This window comes from Peromyscus eremicus, chromosome X, assembly GCF_949786415.1.
Source record: "Peromyscus eremicus chromosome X, PerEre_H2_v1, whole genome shotgun sequence".
Classification (NCBI taxonomy): domain Eukaryota; kingdom Metazoa; phylum Chordata; class Mammalia; order Rodentia; family Cricetidae; genus Peromyscus; species Peromyscus eremicus.
The window spans coordinates 50,465,749-50,488,925 of NC_081439.1; the positions used below are offsets into that span (position 1 = coordinate 50,465,749).

The 23,177-nt window shown below is 39.8% G+C and overlaps 1 protein-coding gene across 3 annotated transcripts in view; it reads right to left on the minus strand.

Moving 5' to 3' along the window:
- Positions 1-11,568: 11,568 nt before the first annotated feature.
- The window catches only part of Asb12 (ankyrin repeat and SOCS box containing 12), a 72,962-nt gene continuing 61,353 nt past the window's right edge, over positions 11,569-23,177 (minus strand). For 2 of the 3 annotated variants that reach the window (XM_059251213.1, XM_059251212.1), the window contains 2 exons: positions 12,267-13,093; positions 11,569-11,831 (listed from right to left, as the gene is read on the minus strand). In XM_059251213.1, the coding sequence (XP_059107196.1) occupies positions 11,701-11,831; positions 12,267-13,062 (927 nt within the window). In that variant the 5' untranslated portion in view covers positions 13,063-13,093 and the 3' untranslated portion in view covers positions 11,569-11,700. Of the gene's footprint in view, positions 11,832-12,266; positions 13,094-23,177 lie in introns of those variants that run through there. The other variant, XR_009376119.1, reaches the window with a different exon arrangement.

Genomic DNA, 23,177 nt, shown 5'->3' on the forward strand with positions numbered 1-23,177 from the left:
AGTCAGGCCAGAAGTTGATGGCGGGAAGCAGGATTTCTTTCTTGTTTTAAGTTTCTTTATCTGCAAAATGAAATCCATTACCTTGCTACACAATATCTTCTAGCTCCAGTGGAAAAACCTATGCAGAGTTAGGTTGATATCCCTGGGAGACCTGCTCCTTTCTGAAGGGAAATGGAGGAGTGAATCTGGACTGAGGGTGGAGGCTGGGAGGGGTGGGCAGCGGGGAAACTGTGGTCAGGGTGTATTGAAAACAAAAAGAACAAAAAGAAAGACAAAACAAGAAAAACCCATGAAGACAACTGTGAGTTGTGTGGCGGCAACTCCATAAACAATTTGACTGTCCCACATGATTACAGGGCCCACTATTTTGCACTCCATGGGTGCCTCTGCTAGTCTAAGCCTAGTGATCTATGTTAGGAGTTTCCATCGTAATCTTAGAGGACCTGAGGATGAAATGCTGAGAAGATCCAGGAAGCTAAATCAGATAGCTGGCAAAGGTGCTTTGGAGCAGTACAAGTGGGATGATTTCATTTTTACAAATTAGGAAAGAACATTAGAAAAAAAGTTCAACAGAAGATGGCCTTGATAATGGAGTCAAGTCTGAAAAATACAGGAAGGATTCCTACCCAAAGCAGAAATGCCCAGTGCAGTGAGCAAGTACACTGGATTGAGCAAGAGCTAAAATTCCATTGAGAAAACAAGCTTGAAATTAGACTAGAAAAATATATCTTGAACCAAAATGTAAAAAATCATGAATAACTGGATATAGTGATAACCAGTTAGCTAATTTCACCCTTTCCTTGGTAGCCATAGAGTAGAGTGACTGTGCAGCAGATGCCCAGGGCTGGAATGCCAGCTTTTGCTGCCTAGTTTTATGTCAATTTGATGCAGGATGGAGTCATCTGAAGGGAGGGAACCTCATTTAAGAAAATGCCTCCATAAGATAGGGCTGTAGGTAAGCCTGTAGGGCATTTTCTTAATTAGTGATTGATGGGTGAGGGTCCAGCCCATTGTGGGTGGTGTCGTCCCTGGGCTGGTGGTCCCGGGTTCTATACGAAAGCAGGCTGAGCAAGCCAGGGGAGCAAGCCAGTAAACAGCACCCCTCCATAGCCTCTGCATCAGCTCCTGCCTCCAGTGTCTTGCTCTCCTTGAGTTCCTGTTCTGACTTTCTTTGGTGATGAACAGAAGTGTGGAAATGTGAGCTGAATAAACCCTTTCCTCCCCAATTTGCTTTTGGTCATGGTGTTTCATCACAGTAATAAGTAATCCTAACTAGGACAGAAATTGGTACCTGGATTGTATTCCTGTGACAGACTTGACCATGCTGTTTTGGGAAGGATTGTGAAAGGAATTTGGAACTTTGGGCCAGAAAAGCCATTGAATGTTCAAAAGTTGGTGAGCTGTTTTGTGGGAGCTTGGAAAATAAGAATGTTGAGAAAAATGCAGATGATAGAGGCTGGCTTGTGAAGTTCCAGAGGGAAGTTTGAGAGTCACTTAAAGACTCTACAGGAGCTGTTGCATAATTTGAATTAAGAATCCGTGGTTCTGGTCAGCTGGAGCTGAAGAATCAGCCACGTTTAACAAGCACCACTGAAGTGAAACCTTTCTTTTACTGGGACAATTGATGCTGGTTAACTGGTGGTGAGAAATTAGTGGTGAAAAAGAAAAGACCAGCATTATTGAGGTGAAATCTGGGAATTGTTTCCTTAGAGTCAACACAGAGACGCTGTGTTCCACAGGTGGCCAAGGCTGTACCTTGTGCTGGCAGCTGAACTTGGTAGTGTAAGAGTCACCCAGGTGGTACTGGCTTGGAAGACATTAAGGGGTCCATGGAGAGAAGTGGAGGCTTAGCACTGTGGGACAGGGTTGGAGTCTCTGAAGAGAGCTGTGTGGTTTGAAGGAGAATGACCCCCAAAGGGAGTGGCACTATTAGGAGGTGTGGTGTTGTTGGAGTAGGTGTGGCCTTATTGGAGGAAGTATGCCATTATAGGGGTGGGTTTTGAGGTCACCCATGTTCAAGCTATGCCTAATGTGTGGCATACAGTTGCTTCTGCTGCCTGAAGATCAAGATGTAGAATCCTCAGTTCTTTCTCCAGCACCATGTCTGCCTGTACACCACCATATCCCACCATGAAGATAATGGACTAAACCTCTGAAACTGTAAGCAAAACCCAATTAAATGTTTTCCTTTATGAGAGTTGCTGTGGTCATGGTGTCTCTTCACAGCAATAGAAACCTAAGCCAAGCACCTAGGAGAGGCTATTGGTAAAAGTACAGCCCAGTTGCAGCAAGAGACCTCAGCATTTTGGAGATGCCAGTACCATGGAATGACCACCACAATCAGCAGCAGGCATGAAGTGGAGCCAGCTGGAGCTTAGGAGACAGTCTTTGTGTACTGCAGAAGGCAGAGCTGGAGAAGTGACCCAAGCCCCTTCCAGGAGCCAAGCAGATCTCGAGGGGGTCCCAGACATTGGACACTAAGTTATTTACAGTTGGAGTTTGGTTTTGCTTTGTTCAGATTGTGACTCTGCCATGCTTCACCCCTCTTGAAGAAACTTATTAACTTATTCTTAATTGTACAGGATCTCACAGTGAAGAAAACTCAACTTTTAAAGTGATTTGGGAATTTTACAGAGATTTTGGATTTTAAAAGAGACTGGATATTTTAAAGAGACTGAATTTCTGAGTGTTTGATGTTTTAAAGACTGTTAGAAATTAAAAATTTGGAATGTTTATATTGTAATGTTGATACTAAAGTAGGATCTTAGGGATGGACAAGAAAGGTTATGGCATAACAGTGATATGTTTGTGTCAAGGTGAGAAGGGATCAATTGTGCTGCCTAGTTTTATGTCAACTTGTCACGGGCAAGAGTCATCTGAGAGGAGGGAACCTCAATTAAGAAAATGCCTCCATAAGATCTGGCTATAGGATATTTTCTTCATTAGTGATTGGTGGGGGAGGGCCTAGCCCATTGTGGGTGGTGCCATCCTTGTGCTGGTGGTGCTAAGTTCTATAAGAAAGCACACTGAGCAAGGTATGATGAGGAAGCCAGTAAGCAGCACTCTTGCAAGGCCTCTGCATCAGCTCCTGCCTCCAGATTCGTGCCGTGTTTGAGTTCCTATCCTGACTTCCTTCAGTGATGACCAGTGTTGTGGAAGCATAAACGAAATACACCATTTCCCCCCTAAGTTGCTTTTGGTCATGGTGTTCCATCATAGTAACAGTAATCATAACTAAGAAAGACACTTAGGGGCAGCACAATCTGTCTGGGCAGATTAACCATCACTCTTAGAATTAATTTCCTCTTATACATTAATGAAGATACCACCTGTATTGGCTATTTTCTGTTCACAGTGATAAAAAACAACTTAAAAGAGGAAGGTGTTATTTTGGCTCCCAGTTTGAGAGGGTATAGTCCATCATATTGCAGAAGGCATGGCAGCAGGGGTTGTAGTAGCAGCTCTATAGTGGTTACAGCGGCAGGCCTGTGTGGCAGATGCTAGTTATATAGTGCTGACCAGAAAGCAGAAAGTTCGGCCCAGAAATGGAGTCAGACTAACCTTAATGCTTGCTCCCAGCTACCCAATTCCTCTGGCTAGACCCCACTTTCTAAAGGTTCTATACCCTCCCAAAACAGTGTCACAAGTTGGGGAGCAAGTGCTTAAACACTTTAGGGGACATTTCACATTCAAACTATGACTTTTGCATTAAATCCAAAGGCCAAGGGCCATCTTACAATGTAAAGTGCATTCAGTTCAATTTCAAGAGTCCTCACAGTCTGAGAGCCCCAATGCTGTTCAAAGTTCTAAAGTCTCGTGTGAGCCTCTTAGCTATGAGACCTTGTAAAATAAATTAATTATGTACTTTTAGTATATGTGACAAAGAAAAAAACTCCCATTCCAAAAAGGAACAGAGGTGTATCGAGGAAATATTGGACCAGCTGGGAGCTTTAAACCCAGCTCTCAGGAGGCAGAGACAGGTGGATCTTAGTGAGTTCAAGGCCTGCCAGGTTTACACAAACCTTGTCAAAAATAAATAAATAAAAAGGAAGGAAGAAAGGAAGAAAACAAGAAAGGAAGGGAGGAAGAAAGGAAGAAGGAAGGAAATCTTGAACCAAAGCAAGATAGAATCTTAGCAGTACAAATACCAAACCCTACAGTTCCATATCCACATCTGGGGTTCATGATGACATCATCTGGGCCCCAATTAGCTTTTACCCATAGCCCTGCCACCTGCAGTATATTACTGGCTCTTGTTTAGACCAATTCCATTGAGTGCCTGCAGTTTTCCTTGGTCGACATTCCATGTTGGTACCTCCAACATCCTGGTGTTTCCATTGCAACTTAGACTTCACCATCAGCTTCATATAAGAGCCTCTTCTTGACTTTTTCTATTATTTATTTTTATTGTAGGGGGAAGTGTGTACCCTGGCACAAATTGTGGGGGTCAGAGGATAACCTTGTGGAGTCAGTTGTCTCCTTCCACCTTTATGTAGATTTGGGGATTAAAATTACGTTGCCAGGCTTGTGTGTCAAGCCCCTCTTTACCCACTGAGTCATCTAGCTGGTGTCCATACAGTGGCCTCTAAGGAATTCCTTGCAGGGGACTTGACTCTGCCATATATTTCTTGGTCTTAGCAGCTTCTTTGAACCTTCATGTAATCCTCCATGACCCCGTAACTCTTGCATTCCTCGTGTGTGCAAAGTGAGCAGTATGTGGATAATGATAATTTCTGCTTTTCGCATGAGATGTAATAGTCTACTGTCGTTTGGCCACAGAAGCAGAGGCCAAATGGCTGAAGCTGGGAAAATAATTATCTAGAGGTGTGTCTCTTGTATGATTCCAAATCCAGTCAAGTTGGCAATGAGTAACTGTCACAACACTGGAGCTTTCAAATGGGTGGAACATCATTCTCATTGTCTTTCTGCAGAGTTCATAGTTGCTCTTGAGTTGCGCTAATCACTTTAACAGTGACTCCCCCTTGGTCTATCTGTAGCGACTTTGCTCATGGCTCTGAACTAGCTCACATCCCTTTCTAGCACACTTTCCTTGCCAACTGCACACTTTTAATATAGTTTGGCTCCACTTTCTGTTCTCTATCACTGTAAATCTTGCTGCCTGGCTCCAAGCAATGAGCAGTAGCCTGAATGCTACGCTGTACTGAAATTCTCTCTGAACAACTTATTCCATTACTCTTAGGTTCAGCCTGAAATTTTCAGGACACGGGCAGAACACGATCAGTTCTTTGCCAGAATATAGCACAAATGTACTGTAGCCCAATTTCTGACAGAGTCCCTTTTCCTTTCTGAAACCTGATGAACCTGACCTTCGCTATCCACATTTCCATCAGTATTCTGGTTTTTCAAATTCTGACCAGAATTTCTCATTAAGATCTGCTTATAACATTCTTTTGTTTCTGTAGCTCAACTCTTCCATATTCCTCCTACAAACCAGTTTTAAGGGCCTATGACCCACAGGGTCAAATTATCACACTAATGACTACACTCCTGATACCTAATTTCTGTGTTAGATTCTTTCTTTGTCACTGTGAGAGAATAACTAAAAGAAATAACTTAAGGTAGAAAATATTTTGGCTCTCAGTTTTAGCATGGTAGTAAGAGCACTTTGTGTCATGGTGGCAAAAGTATGTGGCAGATGCTCATTACATGATACCTACCTGAAAGCAGAGATGTTGGAGCAGAATCAGGGCTAGGTCATAAGCCTCAATTCCTGCCCCTCCAGCTACCCTTCTTCAGCTTGTAAATGTTTGTACAACTTCTGAAACAGTGCTATCAAATTTGGACCAAATGTTCTAACACATAACTATGGGAGACATTTCACATGCAATATAATAGTGTTTAAGTCACATGTCATGGAGCTATAATAAGCATAAGTGACTAGAGCCTGATACATACAAACCTAAATAAATGTTACCTATTGGTATTATTGTTATTAATATCACTAACTTCATTATTATTGGTCTTCTTTGGATGCAGTGTGGATATTTTCAAAGTTACAAGACTTACACTATCTTTGAAATTACTTTTATAAAATAAGCATACATGAGTCTGTGTTTACTTATGTACAGATTCCTTTTGATTCTGCAAACCAGCCTAAGATTCTCTTGTTCACTTTTATATTCTTAGCATCCAATAAAGTTTAAAAAAAAGACAGTGCTGAGCATATGCTTGCTAAACATTGTCAGATGAGACATTTTCAGATCTAATATCAAGCTTAGGGGCCAGTAAAGCAGGTTAGAAAGACAGGAAAATTATACAATCAAAAAACCAGTAAGATTTAAAAAATGGCCAATCAAAACAATATGAGCCAAAAAAAATCTACAAAAATATCATTGACTTAATTTTGTGTTGACCATCTAATGCTGGGCATGGGGCCTGCCCTTAAGTGAAGGAGTTGGGGAGAAGAAACAATGATCAGAATTTATTGTATGAAAAAATATTTTCAATTAAAAAATGAAACCAAGAAAAGGCAGGAAAATTATGGGTACATAGAAAGGAAAGGAGCCTCTCGCCCTAGTCTGGTTGAAGCCTCTCAACAGCAGAGAAGAAAGAATTCAAACATAGTCAACAACATTTGCTGGGAAGATGGACATCCTGGTTAGTTTTTTATTGTCAACAGGACATAACCTAGAGTCACCCAGGAGAGGGAACGACAGTTGAGGGATTGCCCAGTTCACGGCCCTGTCAGTGAGGGACTGGTTGACAGATGTGGGAAGGCCCAGCCCACTTGGGCCCTACTTGCCCAAGGCAGGAGGGCCTGGGCAGTATACTAAAGCTAGTTAAGCATGAGCCAGGAAGAGAACTAGTAAGCAACATTCCTCCATGGTTTCTGCTTCAGTACCTGCTTGAATTCTTGTCCCGACTTCCTTCAGTGGTAGATAGTGTCCTGGAAATTTGAAAATGAAATAAACCCTCCTTTCCTCCCCAAGTTGATTTTGGCCATGGTGATTAACACAGCAACAGTTTCTACCATATATGTAGTATTCCTTTCATGTGTAGACAATTTATGTTCAAGTAACAATAAACCAGAATTAATGCCTGAATGTATATGTCTGGATAAGCCTCATTCCTTTCCCTGAGAACCTCAAACAACACTATTTACAGTAAACATATCTCACTTTCTTTGTGGGATAGACATTTACCTTCTCACCTGTAATCTTGTCACCTGACCCTCTGAAACCTGACAGTGACAAGACAGAAACTTCAAAATCCTATATATGCTATTTTTAAAAAAAATGAGCTGAGACTCCCCTGATGGGCCCATACCTACAGTTGGGTATGTCTTGCTTTCTTCTGAGTGCCTCCTTTTCTCCTAATCATGGGGCTTAAGCTTCTAAAATTTCAACTCTTTTATTGTAGTAGCTAGTCCTGAAATTCTTTGCATAGTTGAAGCCACAAATCATATACTGGCATTAGTTGAGGTCCCCTAAACTAAGGGAACTATTCAGCCTGCTGAGTTTACAGTAGAGAGCTCTGACTCCTTTTACCTGTATTGGAAAACACTGACATCAGAAAACTGTGATGATTCCAGTCACTGAATACTTCCTCTCTGCCAAGTTCTGTGTCACTGAAGAAGCATGATCATCATCCAGAGGAATAAACTAGACACGGCTTCTCTCCTTACAGGCAGCCATTCTAGCAGAGGAGGACCCATATTTTATACTTTCCAATTTGGGCAAGGAACTGCCAGATGTTGCTGTCATTCAGGGACTACAAATACAGATTAAGAAAATGTAGTGCTTGTGTCTGGGACATTCTGAGCTTGATGTGTCAGAAATCTTACTGTAAGAGGCTGGGAATGTGGCTCAATGACAGAAAAATTTGAACAGTATAATCCTAAGCACTGCAAACAAAGAAAGGTAAGATAGCAACTTTGAACCAGGTGTAAAATTCCAGGCATAATTCCAGCACTCAGGAGAGAGAGTAAGACAGGAAGGTCATAGGTTTGGAGCCTGCCTTAGCTACAAACCCTATGTAATAAAACAAAAGAGAGGAAGAGAGAAAGAGAGGAAAAGAAAGACAGCATAGAAATACAAGTGTTGAACTTGTTCCCTTTGCCTGTGGTGACTGACATCTGAAAATGGGCATGTTTGTGCCTCCCTTCCTTCAGATGTGTAATCAAATGTCACAACACAAAGATCAACAGTGATTATCTTACCTGGACACTTGATATATAACAGTTCTGTTTTCCATTGCCTTCACGTTCCAATACCTTAGTTAGCTTTTTCCCCATTCATAGCAATGCTACTGTCTAACATAATGTCTGTTATTTATCTATTTTTATTGCTGTGTTTTTCATTGCCTTTCATCATGATAATGAAAGCACTAACAGACTAAAAAATACTTCTGTAAAATGTACAGTTATCCAGATAGTAATGAATATAATGGAGAAAAGAGAGTGGAAAAGGGTGCAGAGCATACTGACTCTATTAATGGCCCAGGTGAGAGGCAGTGATATGGTGAGACATATTTGGATTCTGCATGTATTCTGAAAACAGAACTAGCTCTACACTGTGATGGCACCTTGGATGAAGGCTGTGAGAGAAAAATCCTACAACACTCTCAGATAAAGGCAGAACATATACCCTGGGGTATGGACCTAGAAATTCACTGGTGATATGGGCAACACCAGCTAGAAGGCAAAACTGGCATAGACACCAACCAGTATGGATCAAGAAAATAGTTTCCTTGTTACAGAAGTTTGGCTACAAAAGGTAGTGGCTGGAGAGGGCCCTGGGGTGCATGTTTGTTTTTACATGTTAGAAGGTGAGGAGCTTGTTTGTATGCTGAGAGAAAGAGATTAAGTAGAAGACAAAGACTCTGGCTCAGTGGGGGAATGTGCTTGCCTGACTACCCGAATTCCATTCCCAGAACCTACTTAAAGGTGGGAGGAGATATGGCTTCACAAAATTGTCCCCATATGTGCTGTGGCATACACTCAACAAATAAATCAAGTATATGTAATTTAAAATGAAAAAGAAAAGATAATCTGGTGTCGGAGTGGTGGCTGGTGATAGATGGAATCCAGAGTACTGATGAGTTAGTCTTGGTTAGTAGGACAGACTAAGACAAGAAGGAATAGGAGGATTCAATAGTATATTGACATGAAAGTTAAAGATTTCATACCTACCTGCTCTGGAAAGTAGGAGACACTAAAGTTCCAATTTGATAGTGAGAAGAAAAGCAGTATGGGGTGGGGGGAATATAAGAAAGCTTGCTAATACTGCACAGAGTCAGATATAGCTATTTTAGAAAATGGCTAGTTAATAAAGTACCAAGGAGATGTTACCTAGGTAAGTACATTCACTCCATTCTGTAGGTTTGTGAGTGACTACTTTTTAAAAACCAGTTATTTAACAACACTGGATCTCAGTTTTTTTAATCTATAAAATGGCCATGAGTATGATAAGGCTGTTAAATCAAATGAGTTAATCTACATAAAATGTTTGTTTGAGCACATTCCCCAGCATATAAGAAGTATTTGACTGAAAGTAACTCTTTAGGTTTCTTTTGAAAAATATACTTAACAAATCATAATTTTATATACAAATGAGGAACAATGTAATACTTTCACTAAATGTAATATGATTACATCAAGTGGATTGACATACTTATCATCTATTTACCTATAATTTTATGGCTTGACATGTAAATTTTACTTTTAGTCATTTTGAATAATATACTGCATAATTATTGACTGTAGTTATCCTTTGTACAACAGATCTCAAAGTCTCCTGTCTATCTGAAAATTATATTCTTTTGATCAATAATTTCCCATTCCATTTCTCCCCATGCCCTCAACCTCTGGTAACAATCAGTACTCATTATGTTAAGGGAAATAAGTCAGGAATAGAAAAAGAAGCACTCAATGATCTAACTCATATGTGAATTATAAAAATAAATTAATATCTCATACACGTTAAAAGTGGAGAGGTGATAACAGTTATGAAATGGCCAAGAAATTCTGGTTTGCTAATTCACATTAAAGTAACTATAGATAGTATCACTGTACTATATAGACATTTCAAAAAGCTGGAAAAAGTGTAAATTTTTACCCCAAAATATAAATATTTAAGGAAATAATATTCTTAACCTGATTTAAACATTAGACCATGTACAAATGTATTGAAATATCATGTAGTACTTTATATACATGTACATTTTAATGTTTTACATATAGATGAAAATAAACTTAAGGTTGAAATGTAACTAAGGAGAAACGAATGGACAGGAAGGCAGGCAAGGGAAGGGGCAAAGGGAAAGAAAGCAGGAGTTGTAGGATTTCTGAAATGCAGTACCTAGCCCAGAACAGGGAGAATCTATGGAGCCAGCCCATACATTTCTAGGAATATGATTTCTGGAAAAGAGGGGCAATTCTGATTAGAAAGAATGGCTCCTTTTTAAGTGAGGTCAAGGATGCTAAAACAGTACATGGTGGTTTTGAAGCAGTTTGTCTATAAACCAGAGCACTGGAAGGGGGTCCTTGGATCAGATCCTACTCTTTGCCTACCATGCACTGCTTTTTTACTGAAGACAGAAAGTCTGTTTATTGGACTGGCTAGCAAGGAGCTAGCAAGCAGGCTAGATGTCGGAAGCTAGACTTGGTTATATTTTTTTTTTCCAAAGAGGGACGGATCTAGAGCTTACCTGAAGTTTAAAAGTACTGAAGACTCAGCCTTTCTGAAAGTTGGTTGCAGCTGAAAGTTTAGGGAATAGGGGTATTAGATTCTCACCAAGGGTCAGTGACAAGAAACAAAAGGCCAAGGGAAGATTGAATTTAGTAATGTTGCCTCTACTTACTTGTCACACCTCATAGGGAAAATAATCTTGGAAGAGTTATTAGAATTTGAGATGATCTATCCCAACCCTTGGCCCATTGTCTAGAAGGGAGCAGTGAGGTCTGGGGAAAGGAAAGGACTGAGGCACTAAGTTTTTCATACCCAATGGAAGTAATCAACTAAAAGAAGAAGACCTAGAGGTGGTCTGGAGAGCTGGTTTACCCAAAATATGAACACTTAATTTTGCCAGTATCTCAGTAACCTCATGTGGAAAATAGAGCTGTTTCAGGCCCTCCTCATTGTTGGGTATTTGGTATATACCAATAATAGTCTCAACTGCAAGTCTTTTGAAATGCCCAGTGTCCTTATGTTTTTGTGGGTCAACCAGAGAATCTACGCCTCACATACCATAGAAGATTGTGCCCTATTCAAATGGGTGTACTTTTCTAGCCCCTAAGCCAGATGGAGATAATGATATTGGCTTTGAGAATAGTCAGCATGGGCTACCACTTTCAGAAGCCCACTGGATTCTTCCACATACTTGGATTTTTGAAAACCTTTATACCAGGGCAGCAAACTCTTACCAAGAGCCTTGTTGAGAAGGGTCAGTTGATGGGTCAGTTTTCTCTCTTCATTTTTCAGCAGTCAAGATTCCTGTGCTGGTCAGGACCAGACTTACGCCAATCCTTCCCTATGGCAGATCAAACCCTTTCCCCAGGGGCCCTCCCCCATTCCCACACATAAACAGCAGACACCACAGCCACCAGGATATGCTTTGCTGAGGGCTTTATTATGGAGGATACTACACCAGAAAAGTCATGAGGTCTATTACCCTCAAGCTACCTGTTTTAGCAGGTAGTTTTTGGAGGTATTGCGGGTTCCTTCGAAGGTTGAAAACTTATCACTGATGTTTGAGGTAGTTCTTCAACACAGGGGGGATATCTAGCTGGTCGACGGCTTGTGGCTGCTTGGCCTGGATCAGCGATCTGCGGATAACTAGACGAGCCTGAGACAGCAGTGACCGTGGAGTGGCTACAACAACGAGAAACAGATTATGAGCATCAGTTCTCAGTATACTTATCCTTTCCAAGCCTACATCTACTGTGCCGTGGCTACTACAGCCATAATACCCTCTCCCCTCTAAGAACTGTCCCAATAGTCTCCCAATGCATGGTAACAATGGGGATACACTGAAGCCTAGAGAAGAGATGCTCTCAGGGCATCAAAATAGTCAGTCATTGGCAGATCTAAGAGCAGGAATTCTATAAATGCTTTCTAAATACCTCATCTTGGTGACCTTTGTACTCATGTGGAATCTTTAACCTTTTCTCCCCAGGACCCCAGGAGAATGGAGAAGATGGAGCTATCTCTACTTCAACCCAGAGGGAAGGACTTAGATGATGATTTGGAACCCTGAGACCTCCAATAAAAAATCCTATGAGGTATGCATGATCACCACTCACTCACCTCTGGCTTGTCGCAGCAATTTGATGCCTTTATCATTTTGTGAGGTCAGATCCAAGGGGAGAGATGGAAGGTAGATGTTAGCTCCGAAATCTATTAAAAGCTGGATGTACTCTGGCTCACAATTATGATGAAGGCATATTTCAAGAAGTGTGCGGGGCTGCGGAACACGACCTATGAGGCTCTGGTCGGTGCAGTTGTAATTGGGGTCTGCCCCATAGAACAAAAGCAGGCGGAAGCAGTCGAGGTGACCATAGACTGCAGCCAAATAGAGGGGGCCCGAACACGAAGCTATGTTTGATGCCCAGACTGGAAGCTTAGCTTTGACATTGGCCTCTGCACCATGCCCTAGGAGCTCCTGTAAGATGGCAACAGCACCATCACGTGAGGCAGTGAGAACAGGAGAGCAATTGTTGTAGATGCTACCACTAGGACAGGCACCAGCTTCTAGAAGCATGCGCACACATTCCAGATGACCATGACTGACAGCAGTGAAAAGCGGTGTTTGTGCTTTGACATCCAAGCTATCAACATCAGCACCATGTTCCAGTAGAACCTTCACGCAATTCAAGTGGCCATAAGAAGCTGCCAAACGCAAGGGTGTTCCAGGTATTCCCCATCCACTCCTGCTGTTGATGAATCGTTTATAGCGCTCCTGTTGTAGAAGGCGATCCAGGGTACAGGAGTCATTGTCATATACAGCTTGATTGAGAGCCTGCTTCTCTTCTGTGTTACTGTCCTCCTCCTCCTTTTCAGGCTGCAGAAGAGAGAAGATCTTGGCGATGTCCATGAGGTTCATTCTGGCTTATTGGAATAGCACTATTTTCATTCTGAGGAAGTGACAATTAGAGATTTGTGAGTAACAAAAGAGGGAGACAGACTAAGCGTCTCTATCAAAAATATGGAATGCCTGACTATGTTTACTCTCTGACCTTCACCATTAGGGTACTCATCCATGGGTGTCTTGTTTCTCAGTTTCAATTTTATTTTAGGACTCAAGATGCTTTTCAAATTAGTCAGGTAATTTCACAGTTTGGTGACTTAGCATATACCGTTCTGCCTGCCCTCGAAACTCCTACTTCTGGGAAGATTTCCCTGAGTACTTGGAGGTTTCAAAAAGATCATAATTGGAATTCAGCTACAAACAGACACATTTGGACTTATTTGTATACCATTAGTGAATACCACTATTGGTAATAGGGCATGCTTCCTGGCTGGAGACTTGGGAGATGTGTCTTCCTCAATTGACAATGTGACATTAATGAGGTAGCTTAGGCCAGGTAGTGAGCAGCTCAATAGAATGATAATTTGTGATATCAAGCTGTCATTTATGGGTATTCTAATAACAGTCTCAGGGGGTAAGATCTCAACTCCACTTCTTGGCATTTTAGATGGATTTCAACTTTTTCACGTTCCGCTCATCCATAACCAAATAAATATCCCTCTCCTGAGCTTTCTGTAACCTCTTCTCAGATTAAGACCCCATGGGGTTCAGGAAGAGAGGTTCCTGAAAAATAGATGCTAAGGGTATTGGCTGTTTAAATGAAGAGGTAGCATCACAAAGAATATAATTAATATAAAGGCAAGTACATGGCAGAAACAACAGGTTTCCAGAGCAAGTTCTCTATGGTGATGAACAGCTTCACCCTCAGGACTACTTCAAACCAAGAGTACCTTTGATTGCTGACACTTAGATCCTTCTGCTTTTCTGTGTTTTGACTCAAGCCTTATCACATTCTCTGTCAAATATGGTCTAGAGCTTTGATGCAAACCTCAACTCTTTTTCCTCAATAATCTTTAGGCCTCAATAAATCACCTATGAGCCAATAATGGATTTAGCTTAACCCCTGACCATGCCAGTTCCACTCTAGGCTCTCCAAGTGAAGTTTTCTTGCCTTAGTTGTAATGTCGTCAGGGTGAGCTGGTAGGGTTTTCAGAGCTCAGGACTTCCTACTTTCCCACAGTCTTCAGCCTAGGTCTCAGGGCCTCATAGCTCCATTTATTCACTATCTCCCCAACCACTTTAAAGAATATTATAGGGTGGATGAGTGAGGTCACCCTCAATTTTAGCCCTGTCCTCACTTGCCAGCATCAGCTTTATTCTTGGAGCGCAATGGAAGTAAAATTTGGGGAATCAGACAGACCAAGGTTTGTAACTCAGCTCTCCAAGATCCTAACACGGTATCTTGGGCAAGTCTCTTTTTTTGTGATTTACTGTCTTTATCTACAAGACAGAAATGGTAGTTCATGCTTTATGGGCTTCTAGGGTAAAGATAACTCCTCTACATAAAACTTCAAAGATGAGCTGCTTTACATTTTCAATCTCCTTACAGTAGCTCTTCTCCCTCAACTAACTTAGGAAATGAAACTTTCTCCATCAGTCTTCTTTACCAAACATATTCAAACAGATACCTACAATTTACATACCCACCTCCTATTTATTTCTCTAGCCTATGCAGTGTGGCTCCATACACTCTCAATCTAAGAAAGCTTTTAGAAGGATAATCTTTGTGACTGAACTTATTAGGTGTTTTGAAAATCTTTTTTTTTCCTCTCTTCTTTTCTTTCTTTTTTTCTTGTGGTATTAAGACTGAACACAGGGCTTCATGAATGAAGCACTTTACCACCCTCTGCTCACTTTGCAGACTTTTCTGAAATACCTGTCCTTACTGAATGTTCCATTCTACAAAACCCTATCAGTTTCTTAAGGAGCATCATCCCCTGATTTTTCTCCTCACAGTTCTTCACTGGAATATTTATATTCCCTTGTTTTCTCCTTCAGTCCCAGAGCTTAGCTTTAGTCCTCACCTTCATTCTACTGATGTCTAGTCTATTACATCACTGACCCACCCTCAGGCCTCTTTTTAGTTCCAGGCATATATCCATTGAGTCTCTACAGGTACTTCCAAGTCAGCAGTACCATACTAGGACCATTATTACCCTGAGACTTAATCCTTATATCAATTCCTCATCATCTATCAAACTAAATCTCCATGATATATCTTAGTTCCTTACCTCTTACCACTTCCACTCAATCTCATGTCTGGTGGGTTTTTATAACCTAGAGACTTCACCAGACCATATATCCTCTTCAGAGTTTCATACCCATTCTAATACTTTATCTAGGCCTCCCCTGTCTTTTGCCTCAACCATTGCAGTTATCTCCTAAACTATAGTTTCCTTTATCAATATCTTTCCTGTATTGTGGTTAAACTGATAATATAAAAATACAAGTGTGATCTATTCTAAATCAATTAATAAGTTCTCTTTTCTTTGCTTTATTTTCTTCTTTTCAGTAATGGGGATTGATTATACAGCTTTGCTGGTGTTATTGCTCTATCACTGAACTACATCCCCAGCATTTTTTTGTACATTTGAATTTTGAGGCAGGGTTGGCGTTGAACTTGCAATCCTCATGACTCAGCCTCCTTAGTGGCTGTGCCTTCAGTCCCAAACAAATGCTTTTTCTTTTGTTCAAGTTATATATGAAATGCTTTATATCTCACATAACTTTGTCAATCTCTGTAGCCTCATTTCATACTATTTTTCTAATTAGACTCTGAAATACAGTGATAAGGGGTGAAAATGATACCTCTCCATGTACATCAATCTTTTTTCTGTCACTATATGTCTTTTGAGTTAATTACTCTATAATTTATGTTCATATAACTCTACTGTCATCACCACATGTATAGGTATCTGTTTTGCTCCCATTGTGGATGAAGAGGTCATGTAGGGGTAGCAGTAAAACATAGGTCTGGAGTTGAGTTTCAATCATGTAACTGTGTGGCCTAGGGCATTCTTAATTTCTCTGCATGAGCTTCTTTATCACTACAGAGGAGATAATGATAGTAATTGGAGTAATTGCTTAAAATGTGCCTGAACATGGTTCTTGATAGTTAATTAGATCATGTTCCACTTCTATTATTTTAATGACATATAAACTAGATTGAATTGGAAGATGGCAAAACAGGGACAAACAGCATTCTCCTAAGTCTTCAGGAATCTGAAAGAAAACATCTGATTCCTGACTCAAAAAACAGGTAAGAATCATGGAAAGGAAAGAGAGGATTAGGGTAAAGAGTGGACTCAGCAATTAGAAAAATAGAGAAATGTTGAATGGTAGAGGCATAAAGGAAATACAATTTTTACCATGATCTCAATAGATTCCAAGAACACTTGAGACAAAGTCTGACATTACTTTATGATAAATACCCCGAAGAAACCAGGAATAGAAAGAATATCACTCAACCAAATAAAGGATATATGACAAACCTATAGCCAATGTTATACTAAGTAGGGAAAATGTCAAAGCATTTCCATTACAAACAGAAAGGAGATAAAGGGTTGAATTTTTTCTGTTTTTAATAAATGTAGTCCTTGAAGTCTTAGCTTGACCAATAAGACCTCATCTGGCAGCACAGTAGAGTTGATCCTATTGATGAGGGTGGGGTATGGGGTGCGGATGAATCTGCAAGGGGTGAACTAGCTGGGGCAATGATGGAGAGCTCACCCCTGGTGGTGAAGATGGGGGAGAGCTGGTGGGCTGACCAACCCTGCAACTACCCAGGCCCAGAACCAGGGTTATGAGTTGGTCCACCCTAACATCCACCGCAGCTATGATCTGTTGGAGCAGGAGAAGGGGCCAGTCCTGCAGACCCAGGATTTCCATGACACAGGGCAACAACAGGATATCCAAGAGGAGGGCCCAGCATTGATGACATATCAGAAACCAGAGGCCTCAAACCAGACCAATGATTCTTTGCAATGAGTACTTGCACATAAAGATATATGGATAAAAGGGTTTACTGCGTGACTCACTATGTCACTCTATAGCTTCCATAACAAGACTTTTCCTTTTTTCTTTCTTTTTTTCTCTTAAATTTTATTTTATTTTATTTTTTTTTGGGGGGGAGGTTACAGGGGCATAGAGCAGTTACAAAGGGACAGGAAATGAATGGGATCAAGATGCATGATGTGAAAGACACAAAGAATAAATAAAACGAAATAAAAAACAAAAAATAAATAAATGTAGTCCTTGAAGTCTTTGCTTGACCAATAAGAAAAAGGAATAAAAGGAACATGAATTTTTTAAAAAGGCAGAAATCAACTTAACTGTACAGGCAGAAGTCAATTTACCCATATTGCATATTTTCAGACCATATGATGCTATACATAAGAAACCCTTAAGATTTTACCAAAAACCAAACCAAAACAAACCAAAACAAAACCATCTCAGAATTGATAAACATGTCCAGAGAAATAGCAAGATAAAATATTGATATATAAAGCTCAACAGCCTCCCTATATACTGATAATGAACACGCTGAGTAAGAAACCATGAAACCACCCCATTTACAATGGCTTCAAAAGTGTGGTGGTTTGAAAGAAAATGGCCCCCAAAGGAAGTGGCAGTATTAGGAGATGTGGACTTGTTGGAGTAGGTGTGGTCTTGTTGGATTAAAGTGTGTCACCAAGGAGGCAGGCTTTGAGGTCTCATATATGTATGCTAAAGCCATGCCCAGTGTCACAGTCCACTTCTTGTTGCCTGTGAATCAAGATGTATGACTCTCAACTACTTCTTCAGCACCATGTCTGCATGCATGCCACCATGTCCCAACATGATGATAATAGACTAAACCTCTGAAAATGTAAGGTACCTCAATTAAATGTTTTTCCTTTATAAAAGTTGCCATGGTCATGGTGTCTCTTCATAGCAATAGAAACCCTAAATAAGACAGAAGTATATCTTGGAATAAACTTGATAGATGAGTCCTTTTTATTAAAAATTTATATAACTGAACAAAGAAATTGACTAAGATATCAGAAGATAGAAATACTTCAAATGATCAGAGACTGGAAGAATTAATATTGTGAAAATGGCCATATTACCAAAAACAATCTACAGATTTAATTTGATCCAAATAAAAATTCCAACAACAATGTTCTTCACAGAAACAAAGAATATAGTCCTAAAATTCACACTGAAGCACAATAGACCCCAAATAGCCAAAGTAATCCTGAGTAAAACTACCTATACTGCAGGTATCAAAGGCTTATTTTGAATTATACCACAGAGCCAGAATAGCAATATCTGCATGGTACTAGCACAAAAACAGACACATAAACCAACAGTATAGAAAGTCTAAAAATAAATCCAAACAGCTACAGCCATTTGATTCTTAACAAAGGTATAAAAAAACTAAATCATAGAAAATAAAACCTATTCAACATTTGATGAAGGTAAAACTAGATATCCACATGTAGCAGAATGAAACTAAATCCATATCGCTCAACCTATACAAAAATCAATTCAAAGAGTATCAAAGACATTAATGTAAGTTTTGGAACTCTCAAACTACTAGAAGAAAAATAAGACAAACACTTCAAGAGATCAGCATTGATAATGATAGCACAGGAAATAATGACAAAGAATTGGCAAATGTAATTATATAAAATTAAAAGTTTTCACAGTAAAATAAACTATTAATAGAATGATGATACCACTTACAGAACTGGAGAAAATATTTGCTATGTATACACCTAACAAGGTATGAATATCTAGAATAAAAAGAAACCTAAAATAGGATTACTATAGGGCCCAGTAATACTCCTCATTGGTACATATCTGAGAGACTCTAAGTAAATATACCAGAGTTATTTACACATCTATGTTAATAACAGTACTATTCATAATAGCCAAGTTGTGGAATCAAACTAGGTATCCAACAATAGATAAATGGTAAGGAAACTGTGGTGTGTGTAAACATTGGGCTTTTTCAGCCATAAAGAAAAACAAGATTATGTCACCTGCAAGAAAATGGTTATAACTGGACATCATATTTTGCAAAATAAGTCAGATTCAGAGAAATATTTTTCTCTCACTTGTGGATCTTAGAGATTTTATATTAATGCTTAAAATCATTTTAATCTGTATGTCAAAGTAGAAGTAGACTTTCTGGGAGAATGAAGTGGAATAGAGAAAGAGGGTGGTAAGGGGTGGAGAGAAGAGAAGGATAATGGGGTGAATACAGACAAAGGACACTTTTGAATAAAAATGCATTTATGAAACCAAACTATGTGCAATGACTATATGCTCATGAATACAAATTTCAATTAGCTTTTAATTATGATAGTTACAGATTTCTTTTTTTTATTTCCTTTTTTAAAATTCTTTTTAGACAAAGTCACTCAATGGAGCCCTGGCTGTCCTGGAACCTGCTATGTAGTCCAGGCTGGCCTTGAACCCACAGAGACCCATCTGTTCTGCCTCCCCAAAGCTGGCTTTAAAGAAGTGCACTACAATACCTGGCTTTGATTATTAATTTCTATGACTATTCTCTACCTTGTGATTAAATTTCCTCATCTATAGGCACAAATGATAGTCCATCCTTCATGAGAGAAATAATTACTCCTATAATATTATTTTCTTTCTATACTTCCTATTTCTTCACAACAGATATTGTCAGCTACTTTAGGGGACAAATCAGGAAAACTATAGTATATATATATTGTGGTTTTCTATGATTATTGCTTACTTAATATTTTAAAAACTTGAGCTGGAATGGATCATATTGACAAGTTAATTTCTTCACCTTAGGGATGGGTAATTCAAAGCTTAGAGTGTTCCAGGGACTTTTCTAATATTACATCATTGTTATTATGAAGTATCTTGTTATTATGAACCCAGAATATATCTATAAACTTGTACGTTTCAAAGGTATTTCACATAGTGGCATGAATAATACCCTCATTTTGAAGATGGTAGAAACTAGAGCTTGGAAGTTAACACATTTGTGAAGTGCCTTACACCAACCAGATCCATTCTACCAGAGCTAGAAATAAAATTTAGACTTCCCTACTTTTCACCATCCCCTTCTTGGATTGTAACATGAAACGTACATACACTCCTCTTCCTTGCTTCATGTTTAGTTACACTGCAGCTTTTAACTTTTGAGCATAATATTGAATTCCAAGAACTTTTGTAATGGAAGTTTCATTTATATATCTTTTCTCCTGACAGTCCATGGGGATTCCTTTCTTACTATTTCATTTTAGGGACTTGGGTCTCTGGTGGAGGAAATGGTGACATTCTCACCTAGGTCACACAATGAGTTCACAGAACAGTTTATATTATAATGAGCTCCAGACAGAAAGAAGCCATGGCTGTTTGTACTTGAGTTAACTGTGCTTCAATTAGATAAGAACGAGAAAATCCAGCCAGTTTACTGTGTAGCTTTACCTTGCTCTAGATTTTTAATAAACAGTTAGTACATGTATACTGTACAGAAAGAGCTTCTTTTTAATCCCCATAGTGCAGTTATTTTAAACATTTCCTTTGTGACACCGATAGTGGTAAAGTCAAAGTCCTTTTTGTTCTGCTTTTAGTACATGAAGCAATACATATATAGTTAAAGAACCAACTATCTTGAAATGTTGCTATCAAATCATTTTAACACTGTATGATATAGTAAATAACAAGATCTATTAATAATTTGGAAGTGGTGGTTGACGGTCAATGTAATTTCAGGACCTCTGCCACATTGTAATATGATATGCTTGTGATTTATTCTGGTGACCAAGTCATACAAACTTGTAACACTACCACCACTTGCTGCCTGCATTTATCTTAGAAAAATATGCTGAATTTCAGTTAGAGGTTAGGGGATAGGAGACAAAAGGTAATTGCTTATTTTTCCAAGGGTTTTTTAAACCCTTTATATTTTATCTAAGGCCCTCTTAGAATCTGTGTACCCAGAGTAAGAACTCTTCTAGGGAGAGTAGATGGTTTCATGGGAGCTAGAACATTCCTTAAGACATTATTAGACTATTTTTAAGTTTCACCTTCTTTATTCCATCTTGAGAAACTCTGTCATTATGGCCTTGAGCCCACTCTACTGCATACTCCAGGTCATACAAATGCTATGTAGGGACACACAACCAAACTTTTAACCTTATCTCTGTGGCAGATAACAACACATATTCCTGAATAAATAAATTCATCCACATATAGTGGCCCATGCCTGTAATCCTAGCACTAGGAAACCTAAGGCAAGATTTCCACTTTGAAGAAGTTCAAGGCTAGACTATGTGGTAGATTGAGATCCTGTATCAAAAAGCACCACCGCAACTACCACCACCACCAGCAAGAAGATCAAACAGAAAACATTTTTGAAATAAAAATTTAAAAATGGAAACCAAAACAATACAAAACAAAGTAACGAAAAAAATCACACATAGACTTTGGGACAGATGAATCAAGAAGCTCCCATAATATCCTTCCTCCCTTCTAAAAGTTCTTCCCCTTCTATCTTCTAAGCACTCCCAGATGATGGCCCTGAGAAAAAAAAGCAGGACTTCCACCTCCAGGAGAGAGCTGAAAGTTAGGATACTCACCGGACTTCAGCTTGAGCTGTGCTGAATGGGAAGTTGCAGTCCTAGCTCCTCTGTGAAGCACAAAGGTCCTAGTTGGCCCTCTTAAAAGGTTTGGAACCGCTCTTCCCAGTGGAAAGACTAGTCATTGGTCCCTGGGCTGATTTATTCTAGGTGGCTATTTTTAGTTGGTCCTCATTCTCCCTCCCTTGACTGTGTTATCTTACCAGTGACATTCTGGGAGTGATCTCAGCAAGAGGAGGAGGGATGCCCCAGGGAAGTCCTATGAGGCCTTTTTGATAGGCATCTGGTAGGCTAAAACATGCTCTCAGTATGTCCTCACGTACTCTGCTACAGTGCTCACTAGGACACTAAGATAAGGGCGCTGAGCAGTAGACATTCCTATGTTTCACAACGGCGCCAGAGAAATCCCAGCTTCACATAGCTAGCTCACCTTCCTCTGGGCTATAACCTTTTACTTTCTTCTCCCATATGAAGTGCTCTGTTTTTTTCCTTTCTTTAGAGCTCTACAATGTATCACTCCATTCTCTACTGACTGAGGAGGAGGATGAATAGGGGAAAACCTCATACTGGAATGAGCTCTCTGTCATCTTTTCTAAAGCTTAAGCAAATCTTGCTGTCTTATGAAGGAACTTCCTCATCTACTCATCCATTGGGTTCAGTCTGAAGGTGTTACCTTCTTACTTAGAGGTAACACCTCCAGATTAATGTATGCAGCATTAGAAACTTAATTAAAATCACAGTTCTTAAGTGTATAATTTTTCTCTCTCTGATTACCTTTAAGTGATGGAAATGGTATGAAACTAATTTTATAAATAACTACATCATCAATTTTAGATGTTACAAACAAAAGTGGAACCAGCATCCTGCCTCCCTCTGGAATAAAAACCAGTCTTTCTGTTTGGATTTGAGTCTCATTCCTTGGATGGGAATTCATATATGGTACTGTAAACCTGGTCAAAAGCCTGCAGCTAAGGAGATCATAGGTCCTAATGGGAAAGCTTCCGCTGTTTTATAAATGGGTATGACATGCCTATCATGTTGTCTTCTAAGTAACTCTTTATGCATATAGACCAATGCCGCTGTGAGCTTTAGTCAGAGAAGCTTCTTTTTGCAGTGGCCATAAAAATCTGCACAAACTCAAATGGTCAAAGTGCTAAGAATAAGTGATTGTTGAATGCTGAGCCCCAAACGAAACATCAGTATCACCCCCTCCAATGCTTAGGGGATGTGATGAAAGAATGGTTGGAAAGAATGTAAGAGCCAGAGGAAGAAAGGCGAGTGGTGAAGAATTCTGACTAACGGGCATGGCACAGACTTGGATGTAGCACTCTAAAATTCCCAGCAGCTGTGATTACATGCACAACATTGGTCTCCATCAAGAGCCTGTCTCAAAGCAGAAGGAGCTTATGGGAGGATTTGCACATCGTTAATGGTTGCTAGGGGAGGGAAAGACATTTTCTTTGAGTAGTAAGGTTCCCACGTTCCTGTAAACAAACTCTTATCCATGTTCCTGGGTAA